This window comes from Colletotrichum paranaense (genome assembly GCF_030867605.1).
Source record: "Colletotrichum paranaense strain IMI 384185 chromosome Unknown Scaffold_12.1, whole genome shotgun sequence".
In the NCBI taxonomy this organism is placed as follows: Eukaryota; Fungi; Ascomycota; class Sordariomycetes; order Glomerellales; family Glomerellaceae; genus Colletotrichum; species Colletotrichum paranaense.
This window is the reverse complement of record NW_026848970.1, coordinates 98,870-113,759: the sequence shown is the minus strand read 5'-3', so window position 1 is coordinate 113,759 and position 14,890 is coordinate 98,870. Positions and strand designations below refer to the sequence as shown.

At 53.3% G+C, this 14,890-nt stretch overlaps 4 protein-coding genes across 4 annotated transcripts; 2 read left to right on the top strand and 2 right to left on the bottom strand.

Moving 5' to 3' along the window:
• Positions 1-1,280: 1,280 nt before the first annotated feature.
• On the top strand, positions 1,281-3,633 carry CPAR01_12957 (uncharacterized protein; the record flags this gene model as incomplete). Its single annotated transcript, XM_060497211.1, has 2 exons — positions 1,281-2,413; positions 2,469-3,633. 2 exons carry the CDS (start codon positions 1,281-1,283, stop codon positions 3,631-3,633), a joined length of 2,298 nt encoding a protein of 765 aa, XP_060343604.1.
• A 511-nt stretch (positions 3,634-4,144) lies between these two features.
• On the bottom strand, positions 4,145-5,194 carry CPAR01_12956 (uncharacterized protein; the record flags this gene model as incomplete). Its single annotated transcript, XM_060497210.1, has 1 exon — positions 4,145-5,194. One exon carries the CDS (start codon positions 5,192-5,194, stop codon positions 4,145-4,147), a length of 1,050 nt encoding a protein of 349 aa, XP_060343603.1.
• A 655-nt stretch (positions 5,195-5,849) lies between these two features.
• CPAR01_12955 (uncharacterized protein) lies at positions 5,850-6,344 on the bottom strand (the record flags this gene model as incomplete). The annotated part of the gene is made up of 3 exons (XM_060497209.1): positions 5,850-5,936; positions 6,012-6,224; positions 6,279-6,344. The coding sequence occupies 3 exons, from the start codon at positions 6,342-6,344 to the stop codon at positions 5,850-5,852; spliced, it is 366 nt and encodes a 121-aa protein (XP_060343602.1).
• A 1,446-nt stretch (positions 6,345-7,790) lies between these two features.
• On the top strand, positions 7,791-13,062 carry CPAR01_12954 (uncharacterized protein; the record flags this gene model as incomplete). The annotated part of the gene is made up of 4 exons (XM_060497208.1): positions 7,791-7,998; positions 8,058-8,541; positions 9,017-9,130; positions 9,177-13,062. 4 exons carry the CDS (start codon positions 7,791-7,793, stop codon positions 13,060-13,062), a joined length of 4,692 nt encoding a protein of 1,563 aa, XP_060343601.1.
• Positions 13,063-14,890: the final 1,828 nt, after the last annotated feature.

The window sequence follows — 14,890 nt, the reverse complement described above, 5'->3', positions numbered from 1 at the left end:
GGAAAGGTCAGACACGCAGACTACGTGACTACCTACACTACACTACAGATAGATACCACGACATCTTGTTGATAGTCAATGAGAGCAAGATACCCATCGTCCGCCCGCCAGTCTTTTGTCTTTCCGACAAGACTGCGACATTGCCCAGCCTGTCTTCCCATCATCGCTGTCTGCAGCCTGCTGACGCCAGGCCAGAATACACATACACGGCCACACGCTCCTCGTCTTAGTCGTGTCGGAAGAGTGTACTTGATCCAGCTGCTGCGACATACAGACAACGGCTGTACCACTACTCCCTAGACCTTAGCAATGGATTGTCTGTATTCGGGCGTCTTTGTGATGGATTCGCCCGGCCCCCCGGCTCAGTGCTCCCAAAGACGGCACGGTTTCCCCTTCTTGTCCCTCCATGTCACTCACCCAGCACGCACCTTCTCTGCCCAGTGCCCACGCCTCCCACGCAGTATGTACATACTACGTAGTACATCTGGGTCATAGCCTGTTCTCCTTCTTCCTCTCGAGTCTTTCCCTCCCCCCCCCCCCCCGGGCTGGCCTGGACAAATTTGGATAACACTTCCAATACAGATTGATCACGCCGTGATGTGCCTAAAGGCCAGGTACCCATAAGTACCACTTCCTCTCCACCGTCAAGGGAGCCCCGGTCGTTTCTTGGTTCCAGCAGGAAAGTCTCCAACGGGTTGGCTTCTCTCGCTTCTGAATACGGCCCCTGGGTATCCTGCCTCCGCAGCCGGTAGAGAAGGGAAAAAAGAGGAACCCCTGGCCTCCCACCAATCAACGTCTCGGACGCTTCGTGTCGGACCCCAAACCCAAACTGTTCCTGAATCGTCCAACCTTGTCTGGTATTACCCTCCCGCACCCGCACTCTCCTGCTCACTCCCTCTTTCGCCCTGTCCTACGCCTATTCCTCTCTTTCTCCTCCACGACCCAACTACCCACGCCCTGCCTCTCTTTCTTGCACACTACTGATTCCACACCTGTCCACCACTCACCACCAAAATCCCGACAACCTCGTAATCACAATTCTGTCGACTCACTCGATCGATTCTTTTCGACTATCTTGGGCGACGACTGGTTCGGAGCGCGGCACAATCGGCAGAGGGTTAACGACGCAGGCAACCGCCGGTTGAGGCCGGGACTGGATCTGGATTTGGGCCGACGGGGTCAGCGGCGGACGCCCATGTTGTGAACTTGGTGCCACCACACTCTCAACAGGCCGCAGCTCGTCGTCGACATCGAAACCCGACCATCGAATCGCCATCACCATGGATCCATTCCACGACAAGGCAGGCAACGAGCGGAGGGCTTCCCTCAGGATGTCAGCGAGGGCTTCTTTGACCGCCGACGATGATGACTACGACCTAGCCGCAATGGGCATCTCGGACGGCTTTCGCCCAGCCAACGTCTCTGCTTCCCATCAACCCATCAACTCGATAACCAACCCTTCGACTGGCTCGGCGGTTGTGTCACGAGAATCTCCCGTGCCTCAGCGCGTCACACCACCCCGACCTTCCAGCATTTCAAAACCTCCTCGTTCCCACGATCCGCTAGCCCTCCGTCACGATGGCTCGACGTCTCAATCCCAATCCAACGGCGCCCCAATGTCTCGTGTCTCCAGTGCCTCGAGCGATTCGCCAATAATCAGGTCCGAGAGCCCCTACGAGGGACCATCTGGACCGTCCTTCCCGTACCAAATGTACCCGCAACGTACCAACAGTGTCGCGACGTCAAACACCGCTCGCATGTCTGAAAGATCATACGCCGGGCCTCGCGGACCGACACACCCATATACACTCTACACGCAAAACACCGTAACCCCCGACACGAACGATGGTGACAGCATCCCTGTGGGATTTGCTGGTCGCTCCGATGGATATCACCGCCGCATTGGGCCAGATGGAGAGGAAGCTGCTGACCTGATCGGACCATTGGGCCATACCGAAGAGCTTCCGCCCTACACTCGGTATCCCGAGCAGGCCTATACAAGGAAACAGCCTGGTGAACAACCACAATCATCGACGCCTCCGGTCCAATCTCAACAAGAGCAACAACGGCAGCCAGAGCAGCAACAACCTCCGGCACAACAAACTGCCGTCACTGTCATGACTGCAACGGTACCCGCCATTCCTGCTGGCGCCGGCGGCATCGGACTTGCGACACGCAACCCCGAGTTTGAGTCACGAGAGGATTTACGTCTTTCATCGCCATCCCGGACATCTTCTCGGACGCTGAATGATGAGACTGCTAGCCAACACGAGATCAACACTGCTGCCGAGTCCTACGCCGAGAAGGGCGAAAACGCGTCCGACCGCAAATGGCAGAAGAGGGCAAAGAAGAGGTTGTTTGGTGTCGTTCCTTACTGGGCTATCTGCTTGTTGGCGGTTGGACTGGTGATGATGTGAGTTGATATAAAATTCTTCCCTTCTCTATTTGATGTCACTAACCATATTTAGGGGTATTATTCTCGGTGCTGTCATCGGAACATTCTTCGCCAAGCATAAAAAGCCGCCCGGCAAGCATCAGGACGATGAGCCTATACCAGTGGTCATCCCAACAGCCACGGTTGATGTGAAGCCCCTTGCTACTCTTCCACCGGATCTTCCACCAATGGAGATTGGTACCTTCGGTCTGCCGCCTCTCATTGCAAGCCAGGCACCAAGTACTTGTTTCAACGACACAACGCAAGCCCAAGCCTGGACTTGCAACATTCCTTTTACCAGCTACGTCATGGGCGTCTCCAGAATCGCCAATGAACTACCTATATCTGATTACACCTTAAAACTTACTACTTTCAATGACAGCGACCACGACGATAACTCTAGGATCAACATGTTCTCGTGGGGTACTCAACCACCACTGATCATGGATCCTCTAAAGATGCGTCTTGTCAATGACACCTCAGAACAAGGCCGCGGCGCCGCATGGTTCGCCCAGATGACATACAACAAGACCGTGGTTGTACCTGAGGATAGGTTCCCTGGCGTCGTCTCAACCCCCAAGAAGCAACAGCCACAGTCCAAACGAGGCGGATCATGGGATGGACCACCGCCTGGTATGTCTGAATTCAGTAGGAAAGGGGTCAAAGGAGCACAGGCCGGCGATCGGCCTTGGATCTGTACTTGGCCCGGAACCCTTCTCGAAGTCTTCGTCTACCCTGCCCAGAACAACAGCTATCAAAGAAAGCCTTCTACTACGACGTCCAGGCCTCCGGCGGCAGCAACATTCCCTCCTTCAACATCGACGCAGTTCTTGGTCCGCGGATTGCAAACCCAGTCTCCCCAATCAAGTCCAATCCCGACTGATAGGCCACGCCGTGCCCCACCACCACCTTACCCTCAGGTCATCAAATTTGAAGAGCGACGTGTTTCGCTCGACCAAACGAAGAATGCCTACTGCCGACAAGTCGAAGTCTGCGATGACGGCCAGAACACCGTGCCCGTACTAGACGATCAGGGCCAGCCAATTGAGGTCATGATCATGGAAAACCGGCAAACGGTAGCAATTGCAGACTCGAGCAAACGCTGGATACACGAAGACAGCCTCTTGGTATCACCTCGAGACCGGCCATCAAGGACAAGTCAACTTAGCGACTGTGGATGTATATGGTGGTTCACATAACACCCATTTTGACCATGACGGACAAAGTCACTACCACAACCATGATTTACTGTACGGATTAATGTACCACACACCATTTTTGCGTCAACAGTCTGTGTTCGTTAATGCGGCTGTTGACTTCTTTTGTTTGGGGGCGTCAATTGAGATATGGATGAGCATCTATGGGCGTCATTCAGTAGGCGCAATTAGGCAGGCGATTGTAAACATATTTGGCAAATACCTATGGATGGGCAAAGATGCCCCCAAAAAGCCACTTGTAGGACGGCAGAAAGGTTTACTTATATAGCCTGCCGATTCCTCTCAGAGTAGGCCACACACTTACCTAAAGAGATTTATTCATGTTGCAAGTCTTCCTATCTTAGTCGTAGTGTTATGTGTAGAGCGGTAGGCATAGAGGAATTCAAAGTCACACGTGAAAGAAACCACATTGTATGGCAAAACGGCCTTGCTCTCATAATGCAAATGTGCTGCCTACTGGGTATCATTTTCAAATCACCGCCTTCCTCAACCGTCACTCTTCCTTCATGTCGGCGGCCAGCCCGTCCAAAAAGTTCTCAGCCATCTTCTTGGCTCTCCTGGCCTCGACCTCTTTCCGCCGCTGCTCAATCTCCTTGCGCCTCGCCTCCTTCTTCTCCTCCCTCTCCTTCCTCGCCGCCTCCGTCCGCACTCTTTCTTCTTCGAGCCCCTGAAACTCCTTTTGCCTCGTCTCCTCGTCCTTGCTAAACTTGTAAAAGCCCGTGCCCTTTGTGCGGATCTCGCTGTCGGCGTCGTAGTGCCTGGCCTCGGGCGGCGTGGCGCTGCGGTCCCGCTTCTTGGCCAGCTCGGCCATCTTTTCGGGGTCCTCCGGGTTGAAGGCCATGGTCTGGATGGCGTCGCCGTACAGCAGCTTGGCCGGGGCCGCGGGGCGGGCCGACATGCGTTCGAGCTCTTCGGCGCCGAGGAGGCCGCGCCGGCGCTGGCGCTCGAGGCGTTCCTTGTCTGCTTTTGTGCCGCGGCGGAGACGGCCGAATTCGTCTTCGTATTCTATGATTGTGTTGTCCTCGTCGTTGCCGTCGCCGTCGGACTCGTTATCGTCGGAGCCGCTTGAGCTCGCATCCTCCCGGCGGCCGTTCTTCTTGTCCTCGGATTCGGCCCATTTTCGGTCAAAGTCGATGAGGGGCGCCGCCTCGTTCTCATTGGGGACGTAGTCGCCCCGCTTCATGGCTGCGTAGAGGCGTGCCTTCTCTTCCATCTTGCGCCGTGCGCTGGCGAGGTTTGACGTTTCTTCTTCCGTGCCGAGCGGGTCTTTTAGGTTCAACTTGTTGCTGCTGCTAGCTGCGTCTGCGGATTTCTTTTTCTGCCTGTCGTCATCTCTTCCTTTCCCGCCAAAGAGGCTTGATCGTGCCTTGGAGGGCCGAGGCCGTGCTGGTGCGGAGGATGTTGAGGAGGGCGTGGCCGACATGAGGGAGGTGAGTTGGGCTGTGAAGTCGAGCGAGCTGCCGAGGGCCGTGTCGTTTTTGCGCTTCTTGGGCGGCGGTTGACCGTAGAGGTTTGGATCTTGCGGGGTCTTGGTGTGCTGCATCTTGGTGTGCTCCGAGAGTATCACTCGGGTTGATCAGAAATCCAAAGGAATGCTTGCTGTGTTTGACGTCGCTGTGTACAATGGTGGCGTTCGTCGAGGAGGTGGTGTAGGTGGGAGGATCTTGCCTGGACGCATGCGTGCGCAGTGAGCGCTGTGGAAATCCCACCCCAAAGTCCCTTATCGTTATCGGAATAGCAGGGACGTCAGGCAGGCGACACCAAGGTGCTACCTCAAAGCAAGAAACAGAATTTAAACCGCCACAGGTACCCTAGAAATGATGTCTTCAAATAATTTGAAACCGCCCACTACTCGTATTCCTTGAAAACATTGCTATTTCCCGTAAGTTCTGTTTACGGATCTATATTTTAGGAGGCCCAGTTGGAACCTTATGGCACCCCGAAATTCCATGCAAGAGGAAGGTAGCTTTCCGTACTGGTACTCGTGTCTGCTGCCCCTGTCGCTTCATAGTAAATATTTAACATCCCATTCACGAGGGAACCTCAACAAACGAGACGAGAAGCGAGCCTCCCCTTCAATCATGAGAACGGCCCAGATACGATTAGGAGCCCGATAAAGTAAACACATTGGAAAGAAGAAAAACAAAACGCTGGATCAGGAGAGAAACGCTTTTCGCAGCTCATTACGCAACCGTGACCTATACGCCCATTGAGCTACTGCTCTGGTCTCTCGCAAAAACCTTGCGCTCAAAGCACAGCCCCTTGATCATAACCTCGCATTCGCTCTACCCAGAAAATGAGCTGTGCCCGGTCCCGGACTCGCTCGGATGCTGTATACGTTTCCGCGCTGAATCTGTCACTGTCGAAGGGACGGCCGTCGTTCCACCCGAGGCTTCCAGTGGTGGCGGCGGTTGTGCCTTCTGCGGTTGCGACAGGTGCCTCGGCTCGCGCGAAGACGTCTGATTTTGGTTTTGGTTCCATGGACGGCTCCAACATATTCTATAGGTGTAGATAGCGATGTCTACACCGATCAGGAGGAGGATAGGGCCAAAGAAGCAGAATCCCAGTGCGATCTATTGAAGGAGTGTTAGCGACGCGGCGGCTGGGATGAATTTTACTGGGCTTACAAAGGCGCCTGAAATGTATCTGACAATGGTAGGATAGTCGGAGTGTAGTAACGAGTAGGTCATCATGGTGTCGTACCACGAGACGGTTTGCGCGTGAGTATTCATCAGGGGATTGCTGGAGCAACGGCGAAGGCCGTTGGCTATTTAGATTGATATTGATTGAAGAAAGATGACGATGATGGGAGAATGACGGGAGGGAGTAATGCGGCGGGGTGTTCTTGAATCGCAATGGCCGGTTGGTGCAGTCGCGTGTGTAACGGCAGAAATCTAATGTAGTCTGACGGCAGGTAGCGAAAGGGATGTTGAGAGTGGTATGACGAGACGTGATTGAGCAATCAGGTAGAGGGTCGTTGCTGGGGATGTTGGACCCTTTGCGCCGAGGGATGCAATTGGGGGGATCTCTATGTTAATAAATATTCCCCTCGGCCATGTTCTTGGGCGGGCCAGTCGTGAGACAGTCAGGTGTTGGGTGCCGAGGTGGATAATCAGGCAAAGGGAGGCATTGATATAGATGCTTATGAGGATGCGCGGAGAGAGCATGGGATGACCGACCGACGCCTCCGTCACGTTTTAGTGTTTAGTCCAGATCAAGCGGCCACGGTGCAACGACTTTCTCACTCTGTAAGTGACAAGGCATTTTGGTAATCTTCCGAGAGCGCCCCCCCCCCCTCTTTCCATTCGATGGAAGCTGGGGCTATATTATATGTCTTCCCATGCCTTAAGGCCAAGGTAGTTTAGTCACCCCGCTCCCTTCTGAGCCTTTTCTGTTCTCTCACAAATCCATCACTGATATATCCTACACCTGTATCTAGGAAACCCTCCCGTCGTGTTCTGGATGGCAAAAGGGGCGCCCTCGGCCCCTCTTCAGCGTTGGAAAACATACCTTAACTTGTAAGGTACACTGGCGGGTGGCTGATCACCCGGAACGAGTGACGCAGCTACCTAGGAACCCGCAGCGGGCACGGGTGCGTCGGGCGGGCCTTCAGCTCTTATCGCTTATCACTCAGGTACCGATACCCTGAGGTTCACGGGGGAGGTCGAGTGTCGATTTTCACCGCCTGCCCAATCGGCAGCTTTCATCTTCCCCCGCCAAGCATCACCGCCCGCTCCCATCGCAACTTTTGATTTTCAGGCGGCCAATTGTTCACTTTGAGCGCATACCAGACGACTCCCCACCCAAGCCGTCTCTGTGCCCGAAGACAGCTTGAACGTGTCTAATCGTTCTCTACGGCTCTTTTCATAGGTAATTGATCGGATTCGACCAGCGACCGGCCATGAGTAGACTGGAAAAGAAAAACAAAACCACAAAGAGGGAGGAGTATCGCAATGCGCGCAACCAAGATGGCGTGGCTGAACTGCCCAAAAAGAAGTTCTACCGCCAACGCGCCCATGCAAACCCTTTCTCGGACCATCAATTAGTCTAGTTGAGTCTCAATGGTCATGCCGCCCTCTGATCTCTACTCTCTCGCTAACTGTCACCGTCCCAAATAAAGCCCGGCCAGTCCAGACTCCATGAACTGGACGCAGTACTATCCCGCCTTCGCAGCCAACGATGAGACTCCCTCCACCGATCCTACAGTCACGGAATCCATGACCCTGGATGCTTCGAAGCCGAAAACGCGCAGTCTAACGAAGGATGTGGAGGTTGTTGACATTGGCTGCGGCTTCGGAGGCTTGACCGTAGCTCTGTCACCGATCCTCCCAGAGACCCTCATTCTCGGTAGGTGGACTCTCTAAGCTCGCAACCGGTGAGTGTGCTGACCCTTCTTCCCTCTACAGGCCTCGAGATCCGCACTTCGGTTACCGAATATGTCCAGGAGCGCATCAAGGCCCTCAGAGTTCAGAATCAGGAGACTGGCGGGTACCAGAACATCAGCTGCCTCCGAGCCAACAGCATGAAGTTTCTCCCCAACTTTTTCAAAAAGGCACAGCTCTCCAAGATCTTCATCTGCTTCCCCGACCCGCACTTCAAGGCACGGAAACACAAGGCCAGAATCGTATCAACGACGCTCAACTCCGAATACGCCTTTGCGCTGCGCCCAGGAGGCATCGTGTACACCATTACAGACGTCGAACCCTTGCATCAGTGGATGGTGGGCCACTTCAATGCCCATCCTGCATTCGAGCGTGTGTCCGAGGAAGAACAGGAGGCGGACGAGTGTGTCAAGGTGATGGCGTCCGAGACGGAGGAGAGCAAGAAGGTGACGCGGAATCAGGGCCAGAAGCACATTGCGCTTTTCCGCAGGCTGGAAGATCCTCCATGGTGAATGGCAAGGACTTGACCAGAGTGATGACGGCATGGCTCTCCGGGAAGAGAGACTCCGGTGCTGAGGCTCGAAAAAGTCCAAATAATACCCCTTTCCTCTTGTCGTAGATTCACAGAGATGACTATGTTGTGCCCTGGTCTTGATGGAATACTGAACTTCAAAATACGTATGTCAGAGGCCGTTGACAGACCACTTTATGTTTAACTCTTACTATCGTACATGCAAGCTCGACGATGGTCGAGGCTATTTACAATACGTTCAGTCCCATGGGCTTTTCACCGCTATAGCTTCATGCACTAGCAAAAAAGTCCGCATAGTTGCATACATCCAACTCTATTCTCGACGCAACTCATGCCCTAATGGTAGCTTTCCGCTGAAAGGCAAGCGCATTTTAAGCATACGGAGGTACCTCAAGTGGCAGGGCCCCACCGGGACTCACCTCATGCACCCAACCCTGCTGCGCGCCTGCAGCAACGGTAAGAGTATTGCAAAAGCCGCTAGTATTCTGAGGTCAGTGCCTAGGTACCCTGCTGTACCTGCTATGCAGAGTACAAACGGTACCTCCCAAATCGAGGTAATGTGCACGTAAGTACGGTGAGGTCAGGTACACTTCACCGAGGTACACGCCTAGGTGCTCCCTCACCTTGCAAGCACCGGGAACAAGCGTCCAACGGTCACACCTCAACATCATCCGCCATCCACCATCCACACGTGTCTCTCGACCCGCACCTTCACGTCCCCTGAAATCGATAAGGCCCAGCCAAGCCGACCTATTCTTCTTCTCCTCCAGATCTCCCAACCCAGCAGCTCCCGAGAGTACCGCAGTTATCGACGACGTACGATGTAGCGACAGCCTATCGCCCTTCACAACCGATCTGGATATGGCCTTGCAAGGAAGAGAACTGATCCTTGCCGCCGTCACATGCTTCATAGCCTGGGGCTATGCTGTTAGCTGGGTCCCGGTCTTGAGATGGGTAGGATACGCCTTGGTTGGAGGGGTCATCTTGACCGTTGTCGCCTTTCTCGCCCTCGTCCTCGTTACGTCGCGCGGCTTCGGACACGGTTTGCGACACCGATCCCCGCGACCAAATGGCCCTGCATTCCTCGCACCCAAGGCCTGGGCCCGACAGGTCTCAAGCCTTCAAACAAGACAGGCTTATACGAAAGTCGCTCTCGACCCGAACTCCAAACGCATATCCAAAGCCCTCGACGACCTCCTCGAACTCATCATACGGGATTTTGTCAGCTCGTGGTATTCCAACATCAGCAAGAACCCAGTCTTCTCCAACGAGGTCGATAAAGCTGTGCGCGATGCCCTCATCAACATTCGAGAGCGCCTCTTGGAGCTTGACCTCGTCGACATCGTCACCACTCGAATCGTACCGATGCTCAACGCCCATTTCCGCGATTTCTACGAGGCCGAGCGAGCTGTCCGAGGGAAGAAACTCAATCGATCGGTGACGGAATCGGAGGAGCTGGACCTCGCAATTGCCTCTAAATACAAGGATGGGAAGCTCCATCCCGCAGCTTCGTTGTCATTCCCCGACACAAAGCTCGTGCAGCAAGATTATTTACGAAAGATGGTGTCTGGAATTCTGCCAAAAGTCCTACCGCCAAACATGCTTGCCAGTCGAGCCGTCTCGAGTATCATCCGAGAGATCGTCGCCTGCGCTGTGCTATTTCCCGTAATGCAAATCCTAGCCGAGCCGGACACCTGGAATCAAGTTATGGAAAACTACGGGCGTTCGATGTTGCAAGATCGGTCGACAGTCCGGAAGCTCAGGGCGGCGTTGGATCAACATGCTTCTCCAGCACCAAGATCAGGCAAGGCTGCCATTATACCCCGTCTCTCGCCCACCGATAGTGAGAGAAAGTTTGAGAAGTTCATCCGCGCTATACGGAAAGTCGGCAATCTCTCGGATGCAAGGCGGCTACGGAGCGAGGTCGCGAGCCAGCTGAAGCGGGATTCCTTGGAGGAAAATCAGGATCAGGTCTACCTCAGACGACTAGAAATGGGCAAGCGACTACTGGATGAACGCGTCCAGCTTCTTGCTGCCGGTGGAAGTCGACAGTCCTCCGCGACTTTGCCCGCCCGCCCTTCCGGTGTTCCTCAGGCACCCTCCAAGCTGGAGCATGCATCTCTTGTTGACCTGCTCCGAGATGCATCAGGCTTGTCGTATTTCATGGAGTTCATGGATCGTCACCACATGATGCCTCTGGTCCAATTTTGGCTGGTTGTTGATGGCTTTCGCAATCCTTTGGAGGATGAGGGCCAAGATGACGAGCATCTACCGTCCAATCTACCAATGTGGACCAGTTCTGACCGTGAGGATTTGGGCCAGATTGACCACGCATATCTATCTAAACCCGAACTGAAGGTCTCGAAAGCCTCCCGAGATGAGGTGCGCGCTTTCCTGAACGCCGGCAAGATAGCCACTCCCGAGCAGTACTATAGGGCTCGCAGAGCAATCCTGAGGGCCCAGACAGCTGTCTTGGACGCGATGCAAGCCCAATTCTTCCAGGCCTTCAAGAAGTCTGATCTATTCTACAAGTGTTTAGCCTCACAAGAAGCGTCGGCGAAAAGTGCACCACTACCCGCTGCAGAGCCGTCAGCGTCTACTCCAGCACACCCACCGACGCATCGAAGCTCTCATTCCTTCCAATTCAAGCCCAGCCCTGTCACCCGTATAGCCCCGAGGTTAACACGACCGCTATCAAGGCGAGCTGGTTCTGCATCGGATCTGGCCAGCCTCGCTCTAAACGGGAACGGTTCTGAATCGCTCTCTAAGCAACGTCGTTCTTTCGAGGAAGATGTTTCAACCCCGCTATTTGACGACGACGATTTCGATCAGGAGGGCATGATGGACTCGGTCGCTAGTCTTGACCAGGACGCAGGCAAGCCTCCTGTGCCAGATACGAACGTGGTACAAGCAATGGAAGAAGCTCTGAACAACATAATGGAGGACAATCGGCCGCAAACGGCTGAAGAGTTTCGAGAATCATTGTTTGGGGCGGATGATCAAGTCGACAGGTCAAGTTTATTTTCTGGAGATAACGAATCCCTTCGTGGATCACTTGAAATGTCAAGACCTGCAGCTTCCTCCAAGGAAACCGACAAACCAAGCCTTGCATCTCTTGGCCTCGTTAGTGCGGCATCTCGCATTGGAGTGTTTGTAGATGACGATCTTTTTGGTGATGAGGAAAAGTACCTTTCTGACGAACGAGACGATCCAGAGGAAGAAACAAAAGGCAATGTTGAGGACGAAATCCAGGAAGCAGCCCCTGGTGACCTCGGGCTAGCAGAAGCTATCACGGCGTTGTCCAATGATATTGACCGCCTCATAGCACAAGATGCTATTGTCGAGTCACTAACAAAGAAGGCGGACCTCACGAACAACACGGCTGAGCTCCGTATCCTGCGGAAGTCCAAGGCGAGTCTGCAACGTGAGATCCGTCGCAAAGAACTTCAAAGGCAACAGTACGTTGTTCAAGAAAGCGACAACAGCTTGTATGGGCGGTCAACGATCAAGATCAAGGCCATCCAAGTCGGCAAGGAAGACGATGGAAGGGAATTTGCCCTGTATGTGATCGAGGTGCAAAGAGATGCTGGCGAGAAGATGCCAGCCGCGACATGGATGGTTACTCGCCGGTATAGCGAGTTCCACGATCTGCATCAGAGACTTCGCTCAAGATATCCTTCTGTTCGGAACTTAGAATTTCCCAGGCGAAGGATGGTTATGAAGTTCCAGAGTGAATTTCTACGCAAACGACGGACGGCCCTTGAGAAGTATCTCCGAGATCTCCTTCAGCTTCCAGAGGCGTGCAGGAGTCGAGATCTGCGAGCATTCTTGTCGCAAAGTGTGATAGCGCAAGGCCAAGATCTTGTGGATCGCGAGGACAAGAAAGACATGATCACAAGGTTCTACGACTCCGTTACGGATGGAATGGAAGACATCCTCGGCAACATTCCTGTCTTGGATCAATTGTCTGTGGCTGGTCAGAATCTCATCGCAGCAGCCACTAACCAGCTGAACGCTATGCCACTACCTGTTAACGAGGATGGTGTCAGCGCTGCTGAGGCCGAGGCTGAACTGAACGCTTTCGAGAACAAGGAGCTAGAGTCTTTCATCAAGCCTATCTGCGACATCTTCTTAGAAGTCTTTGAACTCAACCGAGGAAACAACTGGCTTCGAGGGCGTGCTGTGGTTGTTGTCCTTCAACAGCTACTGGGCGGCACAATCGAGCGCAAGGTTCGAGACAATGTCAAGATGCTTGTACAGGAAGATGCCATCATCAAGTACATCGCCCTGCTCAAGGATAGCATGTGGCCCGGTGGTGAAATGAATAAGAACAAGCAACCGAGGACGGCATCAGAGAAGAAGAAGACGAGGACGGAAGCCAGCTTGATGTTGGCTACTCTTATACCCGACCTAGCAGGAAGCGTTGTCGGAAGAGTGAATGCACAAGCAGCCAGCCGGCGTGTGTTCGCAACCTTCAACAATTCGAGACTCAAGTAAGTTGTCGGTGCAAAGCTGAATTGCCGTTGGTTGTCACGTGGCTAACAAGACATCTTTTCTCAGCGCACACTTAGCCTTTACGTTCATGGATGAATTGATAGAAACTTTGTTTGGTTAAGACGCGCAGGCTTTGCTTACTTGGTCAGTTTGATACCATTCGGATGTGTTTACAGGTGATGCGGCGATGGGAGTACGATCATTCAGCCCAAACCGGCGGCATACGCCGGAAACGATTATGAGGTTGCATGAGCAGGCGTCTGGTTTGATATTTCTTCTTCCGGAAGTACATACATACTTATACACCCTCATGTCAGGAGAGAGGAAGGCGGATGGCCCAAGAAGTGGCATATAATGCAAAAGTCCTGACAGGGATCTATTCACGGAAAGATGTAATGAAGCGACAAGAGGCACGAGACTGTGTCCTATGAAGCCTACAGAAGGATATGCGGTTCCCCAGGAATCGCGATGGATTGTCTAGTCAACTAGATACGTAAACTTACATAAAGAAGCTAGGCAGGAACCCCCACACGCGCGAGATTGATGAAGCTCAAGACACATTCAAGTCAATGGTGACAACCTTAAAAGCGTGCGATCCGAAAGCCAGCACAGGAAATTGCACCTTGGCTCATGGAACAATAAGTCTGAAGTTCCTACCCGCGAGAGCGGTGGTTTAGATTTGCTTGTCCGTTGACATATAGGTCGGCAGAGGAAAGGAGAATATGTGTGGAATAGGCAGGAGTAAGGAGGCCCGTCTCTGTTACGGAACCAGGTCGGATGCGAATAATAGATATCTTTGCTGGGCCGTCTGAGTTTCGAGGCCAGGCTAACCTCGGGCTTCGGGGTCCCACCATCCCCTCAGAGCGGACGGCTTGGTGGAGGTTTTGATGATTAAGAATACTCGGTATTACTCCAGGGTGTATCTTTTACCGAACGTTCGTCACGTCTTGGATGGGTTTAGCTTGCGTGTTTGTGGTACCGCACATCGGATTGTGAAGCTTGGTTGGGTGATATGGCGACAACCAAGTATCTATTCTATCAATCAATCGACCGTGATTAATCAGATTGTGTGTCAAAGTAGTGTAAGATAATCGGATGGCATGCGCGCGACCGACTCGCTCTCTCAAGTCATCCCTGATTTGCCATGGATAGTTGTTGCGGGAGAAAGGGTGGAGAGGGAAGTTGGTTCGTTCCACAAGTCACAACGTATCGAGTAAAGTCAGCCTGTTGCAGTATCCGAACTGTCTTGGCAGACTTGGCTCCTTGTCATTGATCTTCCGATTTCCCTCATGGTCACGGTAATCTCGGCTTGGTTTTCTCTTCAAATGTGACTATGAATTGAGACGTTGCCTGGTGTCGACTGTCCTATTGCGGGTTGGTGAAACGAACAGGTCCTGGAACTGCCTGGGCTTGGTTACCAAATGTAGCGAGGGTCGTACGGGAAAAAAGGGGGGTGCCAGAGCGCCGGGGTGGCACCGATCTGGAGACGAGGTCGCCCGGCGTGTCTCTGTTGTCTCTGTCTCTCGCTGAGACTTTCTACTGTGATAATAGTTGCCGAACACTGGTGCATCCCGTGTTCACTTTGTAACCAACGTGGATACAAGGCCCGGCTGGGCAGTGCGATGTTGGCAATCGGAATAGGACCGAAGCCAAGAGGAGGTTGTCATCCTTGACGGAGATCTTCCTTATTTCGTCCCCTCTCTGTTTTGGGACGTTAAGGGGAGTTTGAAGTTGCGCCGGCGACTCCTTCTATTCTCCTCCTCTCTGGGACAGTTGGATCCATTAAAGAAACAAAAGAAATTAAACGTAAGAAGAAGGAGGATGCGGAGGG